This window comes from Haliotis cracherodii, unplaced genomic scaffold (genome assembly GCF_022045235.1).
Source record: "Haliotis cracherodii isolate W230 unplaced genomic scaffold, xgHalCrac1.p SCAF_12, whole genome shotgun sequence".
NCBI lineage: Eukaryota > Metazoa > Mollusca > Gastropoda > Lepetellida > Haliotidae > Haliotis > Haliotis cracherodii.
In genome coordinates, this window is record NW_027266267.1 from 227,293 (window position 1) to 243,354 (window position 16,062).

Here is a 16,062-nt window from a genome sequence, read left to right on the forward strand (position 1 = left end):
TTGGAGTGTTGTGACGCTTGAAATGATCTGCTCGACGGCTTCCTTGAGATCACTAACATCCAACAGAGCGATATGGTTATATCCCGTGGTTTGAACAGATAGTGTTTTCATTTGCCTGTCGCAAATGAATAACGTGTCATCGATGGCGAGTGATAATTGGGCGTTGTATGCCATGGAGAAACTTTTCTGTTGGAAACAGTCAATTTCGGACAGGAAGTAGATGAAAATATCCTTCACTTGACGAGATACATTAAAGTCTAAAATCTGATTACTCAGACCTTGAGGATCATTCCCAATTTGAAACCTGAAATTCGATGTAGTATCATCAAAGATTAGTGTGAACACCATGATTCGCAAATCCGCTCTTTTGAAAGAAAATTCCCTAAACCTTATTTAAAATGTACGCAAAACGTATTTTTATGCATGTGTCGAGAAGAAATGCACTTTGTCGCCACCCATCTCAAATATATGAGATGTACAGATGTTAAGTTTTGCTGGTCTCAAGTTCTAGGGATGTGGATGCAATGTCAAGATCATTTCGTCGGTAGGGAGCAACAATGAGCTTCAAATTCGCATCATTTCGGAAAACACATCAGACGTTTATTTACACGAACACATAGGTTTGAAACAGTATACCCAATATAGCTATAAAAACCCAACAAAAAACAAAACATACGACATATACGATGCAGTGCAATGTCTCCCGATATTCTATACGACTCTCGAAAGCTACAGGCTTACCGAATTTCCTCTATTTGAAGCTCTGAACAGCTGAAGAAAAACTAAAAGCATGTGGTGTATACATATGTACATACAATAGGCGTGGGACACTCAGCACACTCATTGCAGAGAGCGTATAAAATTTGTGATTTTAGGAACAGAATGCTTTCCTAAGCATTGCAAGAGTTGTTTTTCACAAAGAAAGTATAATATAACGTTTTCACTTATTCATCCTGTGATATATAATCATGGCGTGTCTCTCTCTCTCTCTGCGTGTGTGTGTGTATGTGTGTGTGTGTGGTCGTTTTTCAAGACGTTCATCAAAACTTGAACTTTTATTTTATTGAAATAGAGAGGCCACTGACATTACAGCAAGAACGGTGTATGTGTGTGTGCGTGTGTTTTATTTTCCAAAGGATCGTACAAGACTGGGGTTTGTAACCAGCATATTCATTCTCAGTTCAGAAACATTACTTCGTGAACTTGCATCCTTGGAGTCAAAACTGTTGTTGTTTATCATTTTTATTGTGTATATTTTTAAAAATTTCATTAAGTTTTTGTTTTGAAATAATTTTTAATTTTATCTTAATACATTTTGTTTGAAAACATGGCTGAAAGGGAGATCATTTCTAAGTACGATTTGCTTGGTGTACCTCAAAAAAGAATTGATAAATTCAAAAATGATATGAGTTTCCGTGTCGATAACGATTTGATTCGACGAGTAATGGGAAGAGGACGTGGGCACTATTTAGAAGGTGAACGTGTACTGGATAAATCAATGATCGCATCTGACTTTCGAACTAATGAAATTTGCAAATATCTCATAGACAGTAACGAAGGAACTAATCGAATTATTAATCAAAATTCAAACAAACCCGTGGCAATTGTTCCTCCATTTAATAATATATCTGTAGGAGAAAATTCAAGACTACCTAGACAATAATGTGATGTATTTTTTTTTTTTTTTTGTCTTTCTTTCAAGACGGGGAAACACCAAGTAGATCATACTTGAAAGCTTACAAATTGTCATTTAAGTTATCTTTTTTTTTCTTCGACAAGCATTTTGGTTTTCACTCTTTTTATTTTTTTATTGAAAGTTTTAGACATATTTAAATAAACAACATCAGCAGCAACCGACAGTTATGAGAACATTATGGGAAAACATATGATGGATCCAGGGACTTAAAAGTGTCACATCATATTTGGAGAGCGGGATTTTCACCGTGAGATGAAGGTAAAACATTTTATTGTTCAATTATACAAACAAAAATATTTGCTGCTTACTATAGAAGATTATTAGACTATTGTGGGATAATCCGATGCCGTTGCTAAGCCATTTGAACAAAAAACAACAACCAACAACAACGTTTCTCGTGTCTATTTTCATTGTACGACACGACTTTTGAGATAATACTTTCCTTCTAACAAGTGGTTTTATATGAACTAAACATATATGTTGAGTGAACTTACATCAACGCAATTCTTATACATTTATGTCACTAAAATCTGATTCAATAATCTTCTTTTTTTAAAATTTTAGTTATTGAAAGCATCAAACATTAGAAAAGAATACCATTACAAATACAACTGTAATTAAATCTTCATTTTAAATAGCGGTAAGGGGAATAGTTTTATCAACAGATCATCGCTCACGCTGCGGGACAGTGGTGACTCAGCATAACACCGCTTCTTACAGGCATGAGAAATCAGTACAGAACGGACTAATGCAACTAATCGGAGGGTGCGCTTTACATATTGTTTTGCATAATCATATAGATAGGCTACTGCACCTGCGACAGTGAGTTGCATGACAATATATATATATATATATATATATATATATATATATATATTTATACACCAAAGCGACCGTATCGCTAGCTCTCCGTTTGGCTTCGATGAGAGCACGTGGAGCCGCACAACCGAGGTAAACAAAGGCCGTATTACCCTCACTATAAGACGCCTAGCATTAATTTCAGGGGTGTTTGCTGGAAACCTCGCCTCCGTGCGTTATAACAAAATCAAGTGGGAAACATGATATTCGGTGGGAGAATACAGCGTTTTGCACGAGAAATTAAATTCGGAGAGAGGATGTCTTCCCAAGTATGTGTCTATTATGCTTCATTCAGAGTATTTGTAATGACAGGAGAAACCAATGAACGACTATTTCACGAGTTGGAATTCAAGCATTTTACTTCAAACACTGCCCGAATGCATCTGACCCTTAACCATACTTACAGTTTGAGTGTATATATTCGTATTCCTTTGCAGTTATAAGAATAATTTTCATTAATTGTTATGTTTATGTCTAATATCTTCCAAAATAGATGTAGAAGTCAGAAGATCATTTCAGCAACGTGTGCATGATTTCCATAAGCACCTTTCCGTAGTTTGGTTATCGAATAGCACCTGATTAACATAGGTACATACTATTTGGGATTTAATAAATACATCCATTTTGATTTGGAACGAAAATACTAATGCGAGTTCGTCTGCGAGTCGGAAAATTTAAATAATCCATGCTAAGTGACATACATTGTATTTTACCAAATCAAGAGTTTATTGATACCAATTATTGTATATTTTTTCTGTTATTTCACCATGTCACATCACAGTGTTCATCACCTTTAACGCACAACCTCTTGCAGCGAATATCACAGGGTTTTATTGACTGTTTTGTATCAGGTTTGGGTATATGTTAAAAAAGAAAAACAAAACAATGGCAATACACTCCCATCAAGAATATTTATTCGATGCATGAATACAAACGTGATTAAACAATGATATTTAACCCTAAACAGTTTTACAAAGATTCCAATTTTCTAGTCTCCTCCCGGCACGCCAAGCACAGATTTGCGTTTTATGTACAGTCTTTTCACACGCTTGTTTTCTGGGTTTCTATGGTGATTTCTCCTCACAAGATGCTTCTTCGGTACACCTAAACTGAGTAGCAATTTGCGAAACTCCTTGTAACCCGTTGGTCTTTTTGACCCGGAAGAAGGGTCTAGAGTGTGATAACGAATCAGCTTCGTGAGGTTTGAATCTTTTAACACGTTTCCGTTTGGCAACACAATTTCCAGATTACCCGTCACTGTTAAGTGACCCATGTCAATTTTATGTTTGAGAAATAGAAACAGAGACATTAGTTTTCCTATAGTTCTTTTAGAACTAATGTTTTTGAGAAGATGATCGGGAACTCGCAACAAAAAGTCATTGTTGTTTAAGGGTTGGTTTTCATCTCGACCATCCCTTGTCGATGTGTTGTCGTCCTCCGATTCATTCGCTGTCTGAGGAGGTGCCGGTGTCCGATGATTTTGATTCGCTATCCGATTGGCTGTCATCTTCTTCTTCTTCTGTTCTTCTTCCTGTTCGGACATCAGTCTCTGGTAGGTATCCCTTGTCAGAAGAATCATCGGCTTGCTCATCGTGAAGGGTTGAGAGGTAGGATCGATAGGATCTTATGCAAATGGGTAGAATCGAATGATGCGTGATTAACAACTCCCGTTTGACGCGTCGGCCGATCATCTTGCTGGCCAAGATACGAATGTACTTCTTGTGTCGCGACAGTCGTATTTTATCCTCTTCCGGTAAGTGTATGTTTCCTCTCAGAATGTTAAATATCAGAGTAATCACTGCCATAAACTGGTCGCCCGACGCGTGTTTCAACAAAGCTTTTCTTTGTCCGGCATTAGCTTGGTTCAACATCAGAAGAAAAGTCACGTGTTTTTCTAGTAGCTCACTCATGTTGAGATGGTCGATCACAAATGTTCCAGCGTGCGTCGACCGATGTCGTTTTATAGCATTTTGGTTTGGTCTAACCTTTCTTGTTGACTTTGGGGCTCGTCCACCATGTGGATATAGCTACAGCGAGGAGAGAGTCGGAAATGTTCGGTCATCGGATCATCTTCTGGTATCCAACGATGAGGCTTTATCAGATTGCCCAGTGTATATAAATCCGGCCTTAGCCATGGATGTTGGTGACTGCTTCATCTGCAGTGGCCACTTGTCAAAAGTCTTTAGTCTGTCACTAAACTTTTGTCCATACACCTCAGTACAGAGGTCTGCTTTGGCGCAGTCTGGAACTACGTCGTCAAATCTTCCACATACATCCATAATGACGACGACGACGAGAAAGGTCTGCTCGCTTCGAGGGTTGAAAGTGAAATGTTGGAACCCCGGTGCAAAATCACCTTTTTTTGCTGTTGTTGTTTAGTAACATCACTGGGGCAAGTACACCGTACACACTTCATCGGGAAATATTCCAGTGCGCAAACGACCATACTGCGGATCAGCATAAGGCGAAACATCCAAAACGAGATACCCATATTTTTTTCCCCCAACGGCATCTTGAAAGGATTCCGCAAAATATTTTGCCTGTCCCGGAAATATTTGCGATGCCAAGATTTTGTATTCGTGCGCCGAACGCGGGTTGGATAGCAGAACGAAGTAATGGGTGTTCAGAGACATGGTTCTGTTGCATTCTCCTTTGGGATAGGCGGATTGTTGTATGTTGATGACCGAAATCCCCAGATGATGCGATAGCGTGGTGTAAAGATGTAAAAACAACTGATTTTTGCAAACTTGCTGCATGAAGTCATCTGTCACGAGAAGACATCGATTGCCCGACTCTGACGAGTAAGATTTTAGCTCGTCTTCTGTAGGTAGTGAATCTTGAAATCGAATATTTGGAATGGTTCTTTCCATGTCATTGTAGACATCTTGCCAGACGGCGTAACAGTAAATAATCAGGTTGGGTGGCGGATCAAACGTGGTATCGGCTTGTTTTAAGAGTCGAGCGGTCCAAAACGTTTTTCCGCTCGAAGTTCCACCTAACACTGATATGGTAGCTGGTGTGTGAAAAGGTATCAGGCACTTCTTTTCTTCCATGTTATCTCTACCGCTGTCGACCTCGGAACTGATCTGAATGACTACCGGTCAAAGTTATTTATACACAACAAAGATATGATTGGAATTGAACTACTTTTTATTTTTTTATTTTTTTACAAGCACGGTAATATTTTTAAAAATCAATACAAGGAGTGCTCACATGAGTGCAGTATTTGAAGTAGTTACAAATGAAGCTAGTGACAAAGGCGTCATTCCATTGTAATTCATTGACATCAAACTGATGGACAATCTGGTTCAATCTTAAATGATCTTTAAATATACAAAGTAAAAAATACAAGCAGTAAAACCCGCAGCCCTTGGAATCTGTAGATTGTAACTGTTGAATATTGCGAGTGTAAGAACCGACGTAGGACTTTAAATAACGATCGAATACAACGTCAACCGGTTCTGCCAAACTGTCAAACAGTTCTGCTCTGTTGTTTCCTCGGAGATACATAGCAATCCAGTGGCGACCTTTGTTTTGTCTAACATCCGTATTGACGATGAGACCGACTCCCTTTTTCAGCAAAGAAGGGGAGAGCACGGGTAAAGTATCTTTTGCATAAACGCCTAACACGTGTCTCTGTAAGCTCGAGTCGCACTGTATGGCGCACATCAACTGAGAAGCCTTCATCGCCTCGCTTACTTGACGAACACGTTGCGGGCTCGGTCGATTTCGATGAGGGAATTCCTCTGAGTCAAGACGACGCAACTGAGAGGATTGATCAGTGCCGATTTAAATTCCAGTTCCAACCTGACGGTGCCTGATTTCACCAGGTTGAGGTACTCCGAATCTTCGCACATCTTGTCCAGGTCGAAGACGAACAAGGCGCTCCCCAAGAGAAAGTCGCTTCTGGTGATGGCGTTTCCTTCGTCCTTCTTCCAGAGATCCATGCCGTCGAGCATGTTGACGTAAGACTCCGTGGGTTGACTGGGCACACTGACGCCGTCGACGTACAGGGTCACTTTTTTAAGCATGGAGGACTTGAAATTAAAGGGGTTTCCGGCATACGACCCGTTCAAACTGGCGCTCTCCACCAGTCCCACGATGTATCTGTTGGCCACCGGGTTGGACACGTTGTCGATGGAGTGCGTCTGCTGGCTGGTGGGGATGCTGGTGACCTTGACCTCGGTTTTGGTGTACGGGTAGAGGGCGTTGGACTTTTCGAAGAGTTCGTTGTGAGCCAAGATCAGGGCGGGGTTTACTTTGACTTTGCACACCTGCAGGTAGGCGTCCAAGATCTGAACTTTGAATTCGTGGTCGATCACGCTGCTCATCAAGCAGAATTTAGGATCCGATCTGTACATCTTCAATGTCAGGTCTACCTCGTTCAGCAGGTAACGGTTAACGTCGAAGATATCTTCGTAGATGGGTCCCGACATGGTCAGTACTTTGCTGTCCGCTATGTAGGAGGCTCTCGACGACATTCCGCCGTTGATAGATCCGGTGACGTTGCTGCTCTCCAGGTCAGAGTTTTGTTCGGCTACGTCCTTGTAGAACAGCTGCGTGGTCAACTGGGTGCTCTTGGCCTCGTGTCCATACTCCAACAGGGTCTTCATCATACTTTTGTAAGCGTAATGGTTGTTGGTGGAAGACACCAGCTGATTCTGCAGGTAGACCGTCACTTGAGAAAAAAGCGACTGTAAAAACAAATTCACGGGGGCCACGTTTTCATCTTCTGCCAAAGCCGTACCGTCCGTTTGAGTGACTTTGACTTTGAGGTGTAGACGGGTGCGCTTCAAATCGACGTAGTCGCCTCCGGAATTGGACACGTGAAATTCCAAAGGCGTGGAATCGTTGATTTGGCTCAAAGGGCGAACGTTGACGAAGTAATGTTTCTGAACGCTAGTCTGATAAGGGGGTAGAGTGAAGAGGTTCAAAGTTTCTGGCACCAGCTCTTCGAATTCTTTATCGTTCAACAGAGCCATGATTACTTTTAACTAAAGATATCGTCTTCTTTCACCGGGGTACACTTGAGCACTTTTGCCGTCTTGGAAGGTGTGGCGTTGATGTTGTCAGTTCGACGAATTTTCTTCGTAGTGACGCATTTGACTCCTGCCTTTCGTTTTAAAGCCTTCACCCTCTTGCCTTGAGCCTCTGCCCTGTCAACCTCGCTCTGGGATTCGGAAGTCATTTGAACGAGCATCTTAGATGCATCTGACCGTTGCGCTGTTTGTGCTGCTGCTGCTGCTGCTGCTGCTGCTGTCGGTCGATGGGGTTGGATCACCATCCTTTGTAATTTCCCGTTGACTAGTCTAGACGACCTCTTTTTGTCAAAGTAATGTTTAAACTTGGCGTAGTCGGGAAAGTACAGCGGACGGTAAGACGAATCCATGGTCACAATACTCCTACTACTCCACGAAAGGATAACGTCTCAAATGAAGTGTGGCGTAGGTCTCCTCCGTTAAGAATGAAGGCATGGAGGTATTTGCCGACTTTAAATACAACTCGATATTGTCGGTTTCTTTCAATTTGATACGAATGTTAAATTCGGTACCAAAAGTGTACGAGGGTCCCTGTCTCAGATCGATACGTCTCAATAAGGCCAGTTGAGTTTCCCCCACCAACGAACTGTCGCCTAAGTTGCATAACACGTCCACGTAGGGGTCACCACCGGCGATATTTGTCCGATTAAGCTTTCCAAAATTGAGCTCGACCAAAGACACCGTCCAGAATCCGTCGAAGGTTAACCTTTGATTTAATTTGACGCGGAAGTGATAAGGAGAATTCTCCGGAAAGGCTGTCGTTATGGAATCGGTGCTTTTCAGAAAGATGTACTTTTCCATTGTGTATTTTTTTTTATTTTTATTTTAGAGGTCTTTCAGTTCGCTCTCTTCTACGTAGGAATCAAAAGACGAAGGCCAGCCGAGCCAACGTACGAGAGCGTAGGTTTTCCCTTTCACTTTTTTTCTCTTCAGAATTTTCTCCACCTGCCACAAGACATCCGCAGCTTTGTCGACCTTCTGCAGTTCGCTCGCGTAAAAGCTGCCTTCCAGGGGTTCGTCGTGAAAATCTTTCAGCTTGTACTGAGGGAAGGTTTGTTTCTTGTAACGTTGGGCCACTTTAAACAGTTCTTCCGTCCACTTGAGATAGAGTTCCTTGCTGAAAGGTTTCCTGAGGTATGAGTTGCGAACCAGGTCGCCCAATTTAAATAAGTATTTCTTGATGACGGGTTTGACTTTTCTCAGAGGTTCCAGATAGACGTGATTCCACACTTTCACTTCGTTGGTTTTATCGACATCTGCCGGAGAGAGACGTGGTAGAGACGAATGTAGGGTATGATTATAATTGGATACTAAATCCGCCAGAACGTCCAGATAATGTTTGGTGTTATTGTGGGTCATGTATCTGGTGATCAGCGATTTCAGTGTTCTGTTGAAACGTTCCACGTAATTACTTTTGATGTTTTCGTTGCGAGCTATGGTGAGTTTTATCTTTTGTTTTTGTAAAAACGTCTTGAACGCGCCCTTAAATTCGCTTCCACCATCTACTCTCACTTTCTCGGGACGTCGCTGCTCGAGGATTTGTTTGAAAGCTTTCAAGACGGTTTCTGGTTTCTTATCGTTTAACGGAAGGGCGAATGCAAAGCGGCTCAATATGTCGATGGCCACCAGCAAGTATCTCACACCATCGTTCCACTTCGTAAACCTAGACAGGTCGGCCAAATCCACGTCAAACATTTCGTGGATAGAATTCACTCTGACTTTCATTCGTTTGAAACGGTATCTGACGGGTTTGTGTAAACTGTAAGCATCTTGATTGTTGACAAACCGTCTGACACCCCTCGCTGGAACTTTCAATTGACCTTTCAACACCTTTTTGAGTTTACCCGGACCCCAAAACGCCCCCGGATTTCTGGGAGTGAAATAATAATCTTCCAGTACTTTGTCAGAAGTTATCTCTCTCGAGCTCATCGTGTAATGATAGAATATAAAGGATGATGTTTCGTTTTATATCATTGTCATCTATGCGTGTCTGAAGATGAAATACAAAACAAAACAAATTTTCGACATTGATTTTTATTTTCAATATCATACTTAAAATAAACAAACAAACATTACGCTCGAGAAAACATCTCACCATTCGGCTGTCAAAAGGTTATTTTTCTAAAAAATGTACATTCACATTCTTTTGTCTAACTTTAACATTTTCTCGACCCGTTCTTTCAATCCCTCCTTCCATTGAGACGTTTTAAATTGAGAGTCACGATAGTCTTTGCATCGATACGGGACCAAGTTAAAGTCCCTCACATCTCGAAAACTCGGGTCTTCTAGCAGCAGTTTTCTCCAGCTTTCGTGCACCTCTACATCGTCTACGTCGGATAATGTCATGTTAAAGTATTTCTCCACCAGTTGTTGTTCAGACATGTTGCAGGTGTGGTCCCGTTCACCTTCCGCATCGAACATGCACCCGAAACACAGTTCACGAGACAGTCGTTTGATTATCTTGGTGACTTGAATACAGTAGCATAAAGTCAACAGGTTTTCCACGAGTTTCATCTTCTCCGCCATAGCGACCTCGTCCGCGGACAGTGCCCAGCGAGATTTCTTGATGATGACTCGCTTCGTGACGTTGAATTCGTCTTCAAACTTGCGCTTGGCATCCTTCACGCATTCGTCTCGACTTGGAAACCATTCGTGAGATTGACGAATGACTGCCTCGTTTAGGGTGTGCGGCATTTTCACGACCTGCTTCCAGCAATAGAAAGTAGATTTGTCTTTTCTTCCCACTCTGTTTAAAGATAGAATGACTGAATTTAGAATTTCTGCGACAGCTCTTTGATATTTATTTATTTTATTCTTTAAAAACCAAAAAGTGACAAATACCAGCATTAACAAATTAAAAGGCAATATTTATGTCGAGTGAATACTAAAACTATGATTAACAACTTAAAAGAAATTAGCTATGTTAATTGTAAATCAAAATGGAGTGAACACTAACCTTGTTTCCATGATACAGTAACCGTGTTTTTTCTGACACAACTCGAGTCTCTGAAGGTACAGGATGAAATGCGTGTGATTTAAGCGCAATGACGAGCATGACACTATTCTATTATTTCAAATTCATTGGTTGGTTGGTTAGTTTGTTGATCACGTGTTCATGAAAACCTTTGATGATTGGATCTACATGAAAAAAACATTTCATTGGTTGTTGAGTGGGTGTTTATGTAGTATATTTATGGGTTGAATACTATTCAAACTCTCTCTGATAACCTTTCTGTTATCTCTTGTTCATAATACATTCGACAAAGAAAGACAAACACGCATGAAAAGAACACATTATTCTTTTATTCTAACTTTTATTCACACTGAGTAACAGACATATTATTTATTTACAATATATCAAATCAATTCACTGACTATGCATTGTTTCATCAATTTATGATACGTAAATGAATACTTTCATGATCTCATCATATGATCACAATCAATTTGGCCTCCAATCGTTCCTTCCTACTGGAAGTTAAAAAATGTCTGTTCAAGTCATCAACATTCTCATAAGGCAGGTTTTGAATGTCCAGGAAGTCAACTCCAGAAGAATTATTTTGTGTCCTCGCCTCTTCGAGGATGTTGCCATGGGACACAGCTTCTAAAGCATCGTCAAAGTACATCATCGCACGTTCATCCGGCTCCATCATCAAACACTGATGATTGCGTTGCGATGGGTGATTTATCTCACACCCATAACAATTACTATTGCACAATTCATTCACTTTGACACATAGGCGGTCCAAGTAAAGCTTTTCAAGGACCATTTCAAATTGTTCTCTGTTTGATCGAAGATTATGATTTGGTTCGGGAATACTCACTTCCCGGACGCTAATAGTGAAAGGTCCTGTTAATATATCCGCTGATGTGCTATTCCGTTGACGATGAGTTCTCAGGGTTCTCTCCAAAGATCGACATCCAGCAAGATAAGCAGCAAGGAGAGATCGTCTCGATTGTGCCCCATCTCGGATAAGTTCTCCTCTTCCCCCTCTCACCCTGTAGTGGTAGGAAGTTGCTCGTCCACTCATCCTGTTTATAGAAAAAAACATTTTTAAAATTTTTTTTTAAACTTTATATCCTGGACATTTTTTTTTTCTGTATGAGTTTTGATTTTTTTTATCAAACATATTTTGTTACTCTCAAACATATTTCTAGTGTTTTATTTTATTTGTTTGTTTTTTGTTTGTTTTTTCTTTTGATAAAATCTATTTTCAGTTTTATGTCAAACCAATTTTTTTATGTGTTGATGTCAAACCTATTTTGTTTCTGCCATTTTTTTCTAGCTTTCATTACTAACTGTTTTTAAATTTTTATTTCACAACATATTTTTCCGAAAGTATTTTTAAAAACAACAAAAATGAAATGTGTTTACTACCTTTCACGTGTCGAGGAACACTCCAGAGGTTTCATCATTTCGTGGATGTGGTCATTATTTGCTAGACGATCTCATTTTTCTCATATTTTCTTGGAATGGGGAATGTTAGTTACAAAGTTCTAAGTAGGGTTGAATCCATAGGGTCGAGATTCGATGCCATCTGCCAGCAAGTATCGCTTATCATCTTGAGGAGTTAAACCCAATTTGGTCACTTTGACTGTCAAGAGTGTGTTATGAATGGATCGAATTTGATGAAATGTTGCCATGTTTTGTTGGTGTTTAAAAAGACAATCTTTAAACATCCGGTGACGCAGATGGTTTCGGACAGAAGCTTTCTGCACACCTTTAGCAGTGCGTTTCTCTACCCTTTCACTGGGAGTTTTGTCAAAAATAAAACTATAGTTTTTGGGATGAAGTCCGACAAACTCTCTGATGGTTTTGCCACCCACTTCATCTTTCATCAAACCGATGACTTTGTGTCTTTCCATGGAATGAAGTGGGTGGTCTACAGGATAGTTTGAGGTGTCAAAGAGGTGGGTGTTAGCTGACATAAAGTCTTGAGGATCGCGGACAGGAGTACCCACGGGGGACCAGATTTGATAAAACAAGCTATCCGTGTCTGTCATGAGGACCCTGACATTGTCACTATCGTATTCCTTCAACATGACATTGTAGTGAAAGTCATAAAGAAGTCTTTTTGCGTGTTCCAAAACGGTGAAGCCAACGGCGACGGGTTGGTTCAAAGTCACAGACACCTTTTCCATGCTCACCACGACCAAATTTTCCGAAAAGATGTTTACACTTTTGAAATTGGGTTTTGATGAAAACCGTCGCAGTCTTTCCTCGGTCGCAAATAATTCAATTTGTTTGTAATTTCTTACATTTTGCAACTGTTTCCCATACACGGCATTCGAGAGCAGTTTAAACAAATCTTTCGAAAAGTCATCCGTGGCTTCTTTTCGTTTCTGAGTGTTAAAGTCAATGTAGGGCTTCATCCATTTGGACTGAGTAAATTTCAAAACTTTGTGTACTTTTTTCAGTTTCAAACCCAATTGTAAATATTGCTGCAAAGTAGCAAAGTAAATGATATAATTTTCTTTGTCTTTCAATGTGCCAAAAAGTTTGGTTCCCGTGGCTTTCACCCCTTTGATACCAAGCTCTGCGAGCAATTCTCTATGATAGGGGGACATATCTTCAAAGGGAATGCTTTCTTTGGTGGGAGCGAGGGGCAGAGACTGATGGACAGAATGAAGGTGACGTTGATATTCCAAATCACACTCTACAATGTAACCCACGCTACCTTCGGGGTCGAGTTGCAACCAATCAATAGACTCTATTTCCGTTTCGTCTACCCAGTCAAAATGACCTTGAGGTAAAGGACAACTCATGGCTGCACCATACAAATTGTTAATGTCAAAGTACATCAGGTGAGATTCGGGTTTGGAGGGGTCGAAATCGGACATGTGTTTGTTATTGGCTTGAGCGTGGCGATGATTGATACTCGCCACGCCTCCTCTCACTGCGTTTGAGACAAAGTTATACATATCTGGATCAGTCATAAGATCTAAGCTGAACCCCCGTCATCAAAAGACAAGCATCCATGGCCATCCCCGGGAGAGTAAAGTACTGACACGGGTCCAATCTGTAGTAGCTCAGACACATGTCACGGAATGCTTCGAACACATCGGTCAAAATCAAAGTGTCTACGGCAACGTACAATTACATGAACTGTCTCACCGATGTAATTTTGAAAGTCTCCCAAATGTGACGGGCGAAGGCATAGTCTCGTTCAGAAATGGTGTCTTCCGATAAGGAAGAATAAAAGTCGTCACGACTCGGAAATTCTGTTCGATCTAATTTTTCAAAACTTTCCACATACTCATAAAAGTAGGGTAACTTTCGAGTCAGCAATGCCACATGTTCGGGAAAGTTCTTTGCCAAATAGACAAATTCTTCTTCTCCTTTGCTTCTCAAATTGTTGGCCAAATTTTGTAAGCTGGTGTTTAAAAATTTGAAACTGTCCAAGAAACGAAGTTGGTCTATTTGAAACATGATGAAGTGTTCCGAATTTTGACCTATGCACGTCAACTTTCGATCGGCAAACAGTTCTGCTGCTTGAAGAATCAAATGATTGTCATACCTCGAAGCATTGTGACAAATGACATTGACAAATTTGGCTTCGTTGTAGTTGACGTTGCAGTAATTATGACACAGACCCCTGACTCGACCCGTCAAATGATCGTGATCGATGTGTCGCTCATTCTTCTGTACTTTCTCCCCGCAAAGATAGCAATGGGTTTCCGAAACAAAAGCTAACTTTTCCTCATCTGTTAATGTCATGGGCACGGGATGATTTAAGATGTCCATGATTTGATCGTAATCCTCCAAAAGATGCGTCATGAAATGCTCTGAAGCCCGTTCCCCGCTATAGGTTCTCAATGGAAACGATTACATGTCGGGTTCCCGACATACAATTTGATAACTGTAACCGCAGGGAATGTGCTCATGGACGTGGTGGTGACTTCCTCTCCTCCCCGGTGTCTCATTATGTTCTAAAGGTGACAACACGGATTCAAAATCGCAGTAGATCACAAAGGGGACTTTGACTGTTTTGGCATAGTGGCCCAACCCAAATGTTCGAAAAGCTTTGTTTGGTTCAGGCATTTTAATTCGCTGTGCTTTGTGATAACAGTAGGGGGTATGCCTTTGTAGTCTGTCTTCAGCGGTGAAAGACCACAAACATTTTCGACAAATGAATTTGCTGTGACAGTCTCCGGTTTTTCTGATCAAAGCTGGCAAACTTGAGATCAGAACATAATGAGACAGCGGGGGTTCGTCTTCCTCCTCTACTTCTTGAGTTAATAGGAGGAGATCGATGTGACGCTCTTTGCGTACTTCGGAAGTTACTGAACTGATTCGTAATGGAAAGATGACATGCTGTTGGTTCTCATCTTCGTCAAAACCATAGACATTGATACTTACATTGTTTGTTTTTTCAAATTTTGAAATATGACTGAGACTCATAGGAAATTCACACCCTTTCAAATCTAACTCGTGTAGTTTGTCCTTGTAGTGACTCACTTGTTCTCTGACCAGTTGAGACTGAACGGGGAACAGATGAGCCAAAACGCAATAGGCAAAACAGAGGTTGTCGTCCACATTTTTAATGTCTAACAGGCAGTGTTTTTTCTCTAACGAAGGGGGGAGGGGAAGATATGAACTTCCGCGAAAGGGTTGAAATTTGACCACGGATAATTTCACGCTCAACACAGTTTCAAAGTTTAAGTTTGAACTATCTCCTTCGTAATTGTCCATTAGTTTCATGATTGTATTTATGACTTCAGTGTACAACGCATCCAAATCATCAGCTTGGGTGGCTGGAGACATTTTGGTTCTAAAGTAAGGCTCACTAAATGTAGTCAGACCATCAGAGTTTGTTTTGCTGAATCTAAATTGGGTACAAAGTCCCCACTTGATACTATGTTTTGTTTCAATTTCTGTTTTCAAGTGATGAATTATGTCAGGTTGAATTTTCACAAAATAATAGTAGGGATCATTTCCCTCTTGGCCCTGAGGAATAAAATCAAATTCCCTGACATTTTCATTTATTGCTTGTCTGGAACATGACTGTTGATTATCTACATTAGTTTTCCTACGTTTAGCTGCCGCCCCTCCACCACTTTGTTGATTTGAATGGGTTTGTCTCCTGTGTTTAGTGAGATCTTTCACAGATGGGAAAGTGGTCGAACATGTATGACAAGTAAAAGTAAAGGTAGAAGTAGAAGTAGATGGTTGTGGATCTTTGTGTTGACTTTTTATGTGTCTTTGTAAGTTGTCACTACGGTTGAATGATTTGGAACATATTTGACAATCAAAATGTTTGGAAGCTGGGCCACAATTTCTCTGATGTCTAACAATGTTCTGTTTGTTGCTGTAGGAATTTTGACAAAACTCACATGTATACACAGGTGTTGTAAATGGGGTAGACATTATTTTGTTTTTACATAAAGTCTAGCAAACAATGTTCTTGGAATACTTTTTATCTTTCTGAAATAAATAATAAAAAATAAATAAAAATAGATTGGTATGTC

General features: G+C 40.5%; 1 protein-coding gene across 1 annotated transcript; it reads right to left on the reverse strand.

The window, feature by feature from the left end:
• Positions 1-6,249: 6,249 nt before the first annotated feature.
• Positions 6,250-7,536, reverse strand: LOC139458020 (uncharacterized protein F54H12.2-like). Its single transcript, XM_071239336.1, has one exon. It carries the CDS (start codon positions 7,534-7,536, stop codon positions 6,250-6,252), a length of 1,287 nt encoding a protein of 428 aa, XP_071095437.1.
• Between the last annotated feature and the right edge of the window lie 8,526 nt (positions 7,537-16,062).

Bases quoted from the DNA above. Each gene is read 5' to 3' on its own strand.
- LOC139458020 (XM_071239336.1), bottom strand. From the start codon at position 7,536: ATGGCTCTGTTGAACGATAAAGAATTCGAAGAGCTGGTGCCAGAAACT.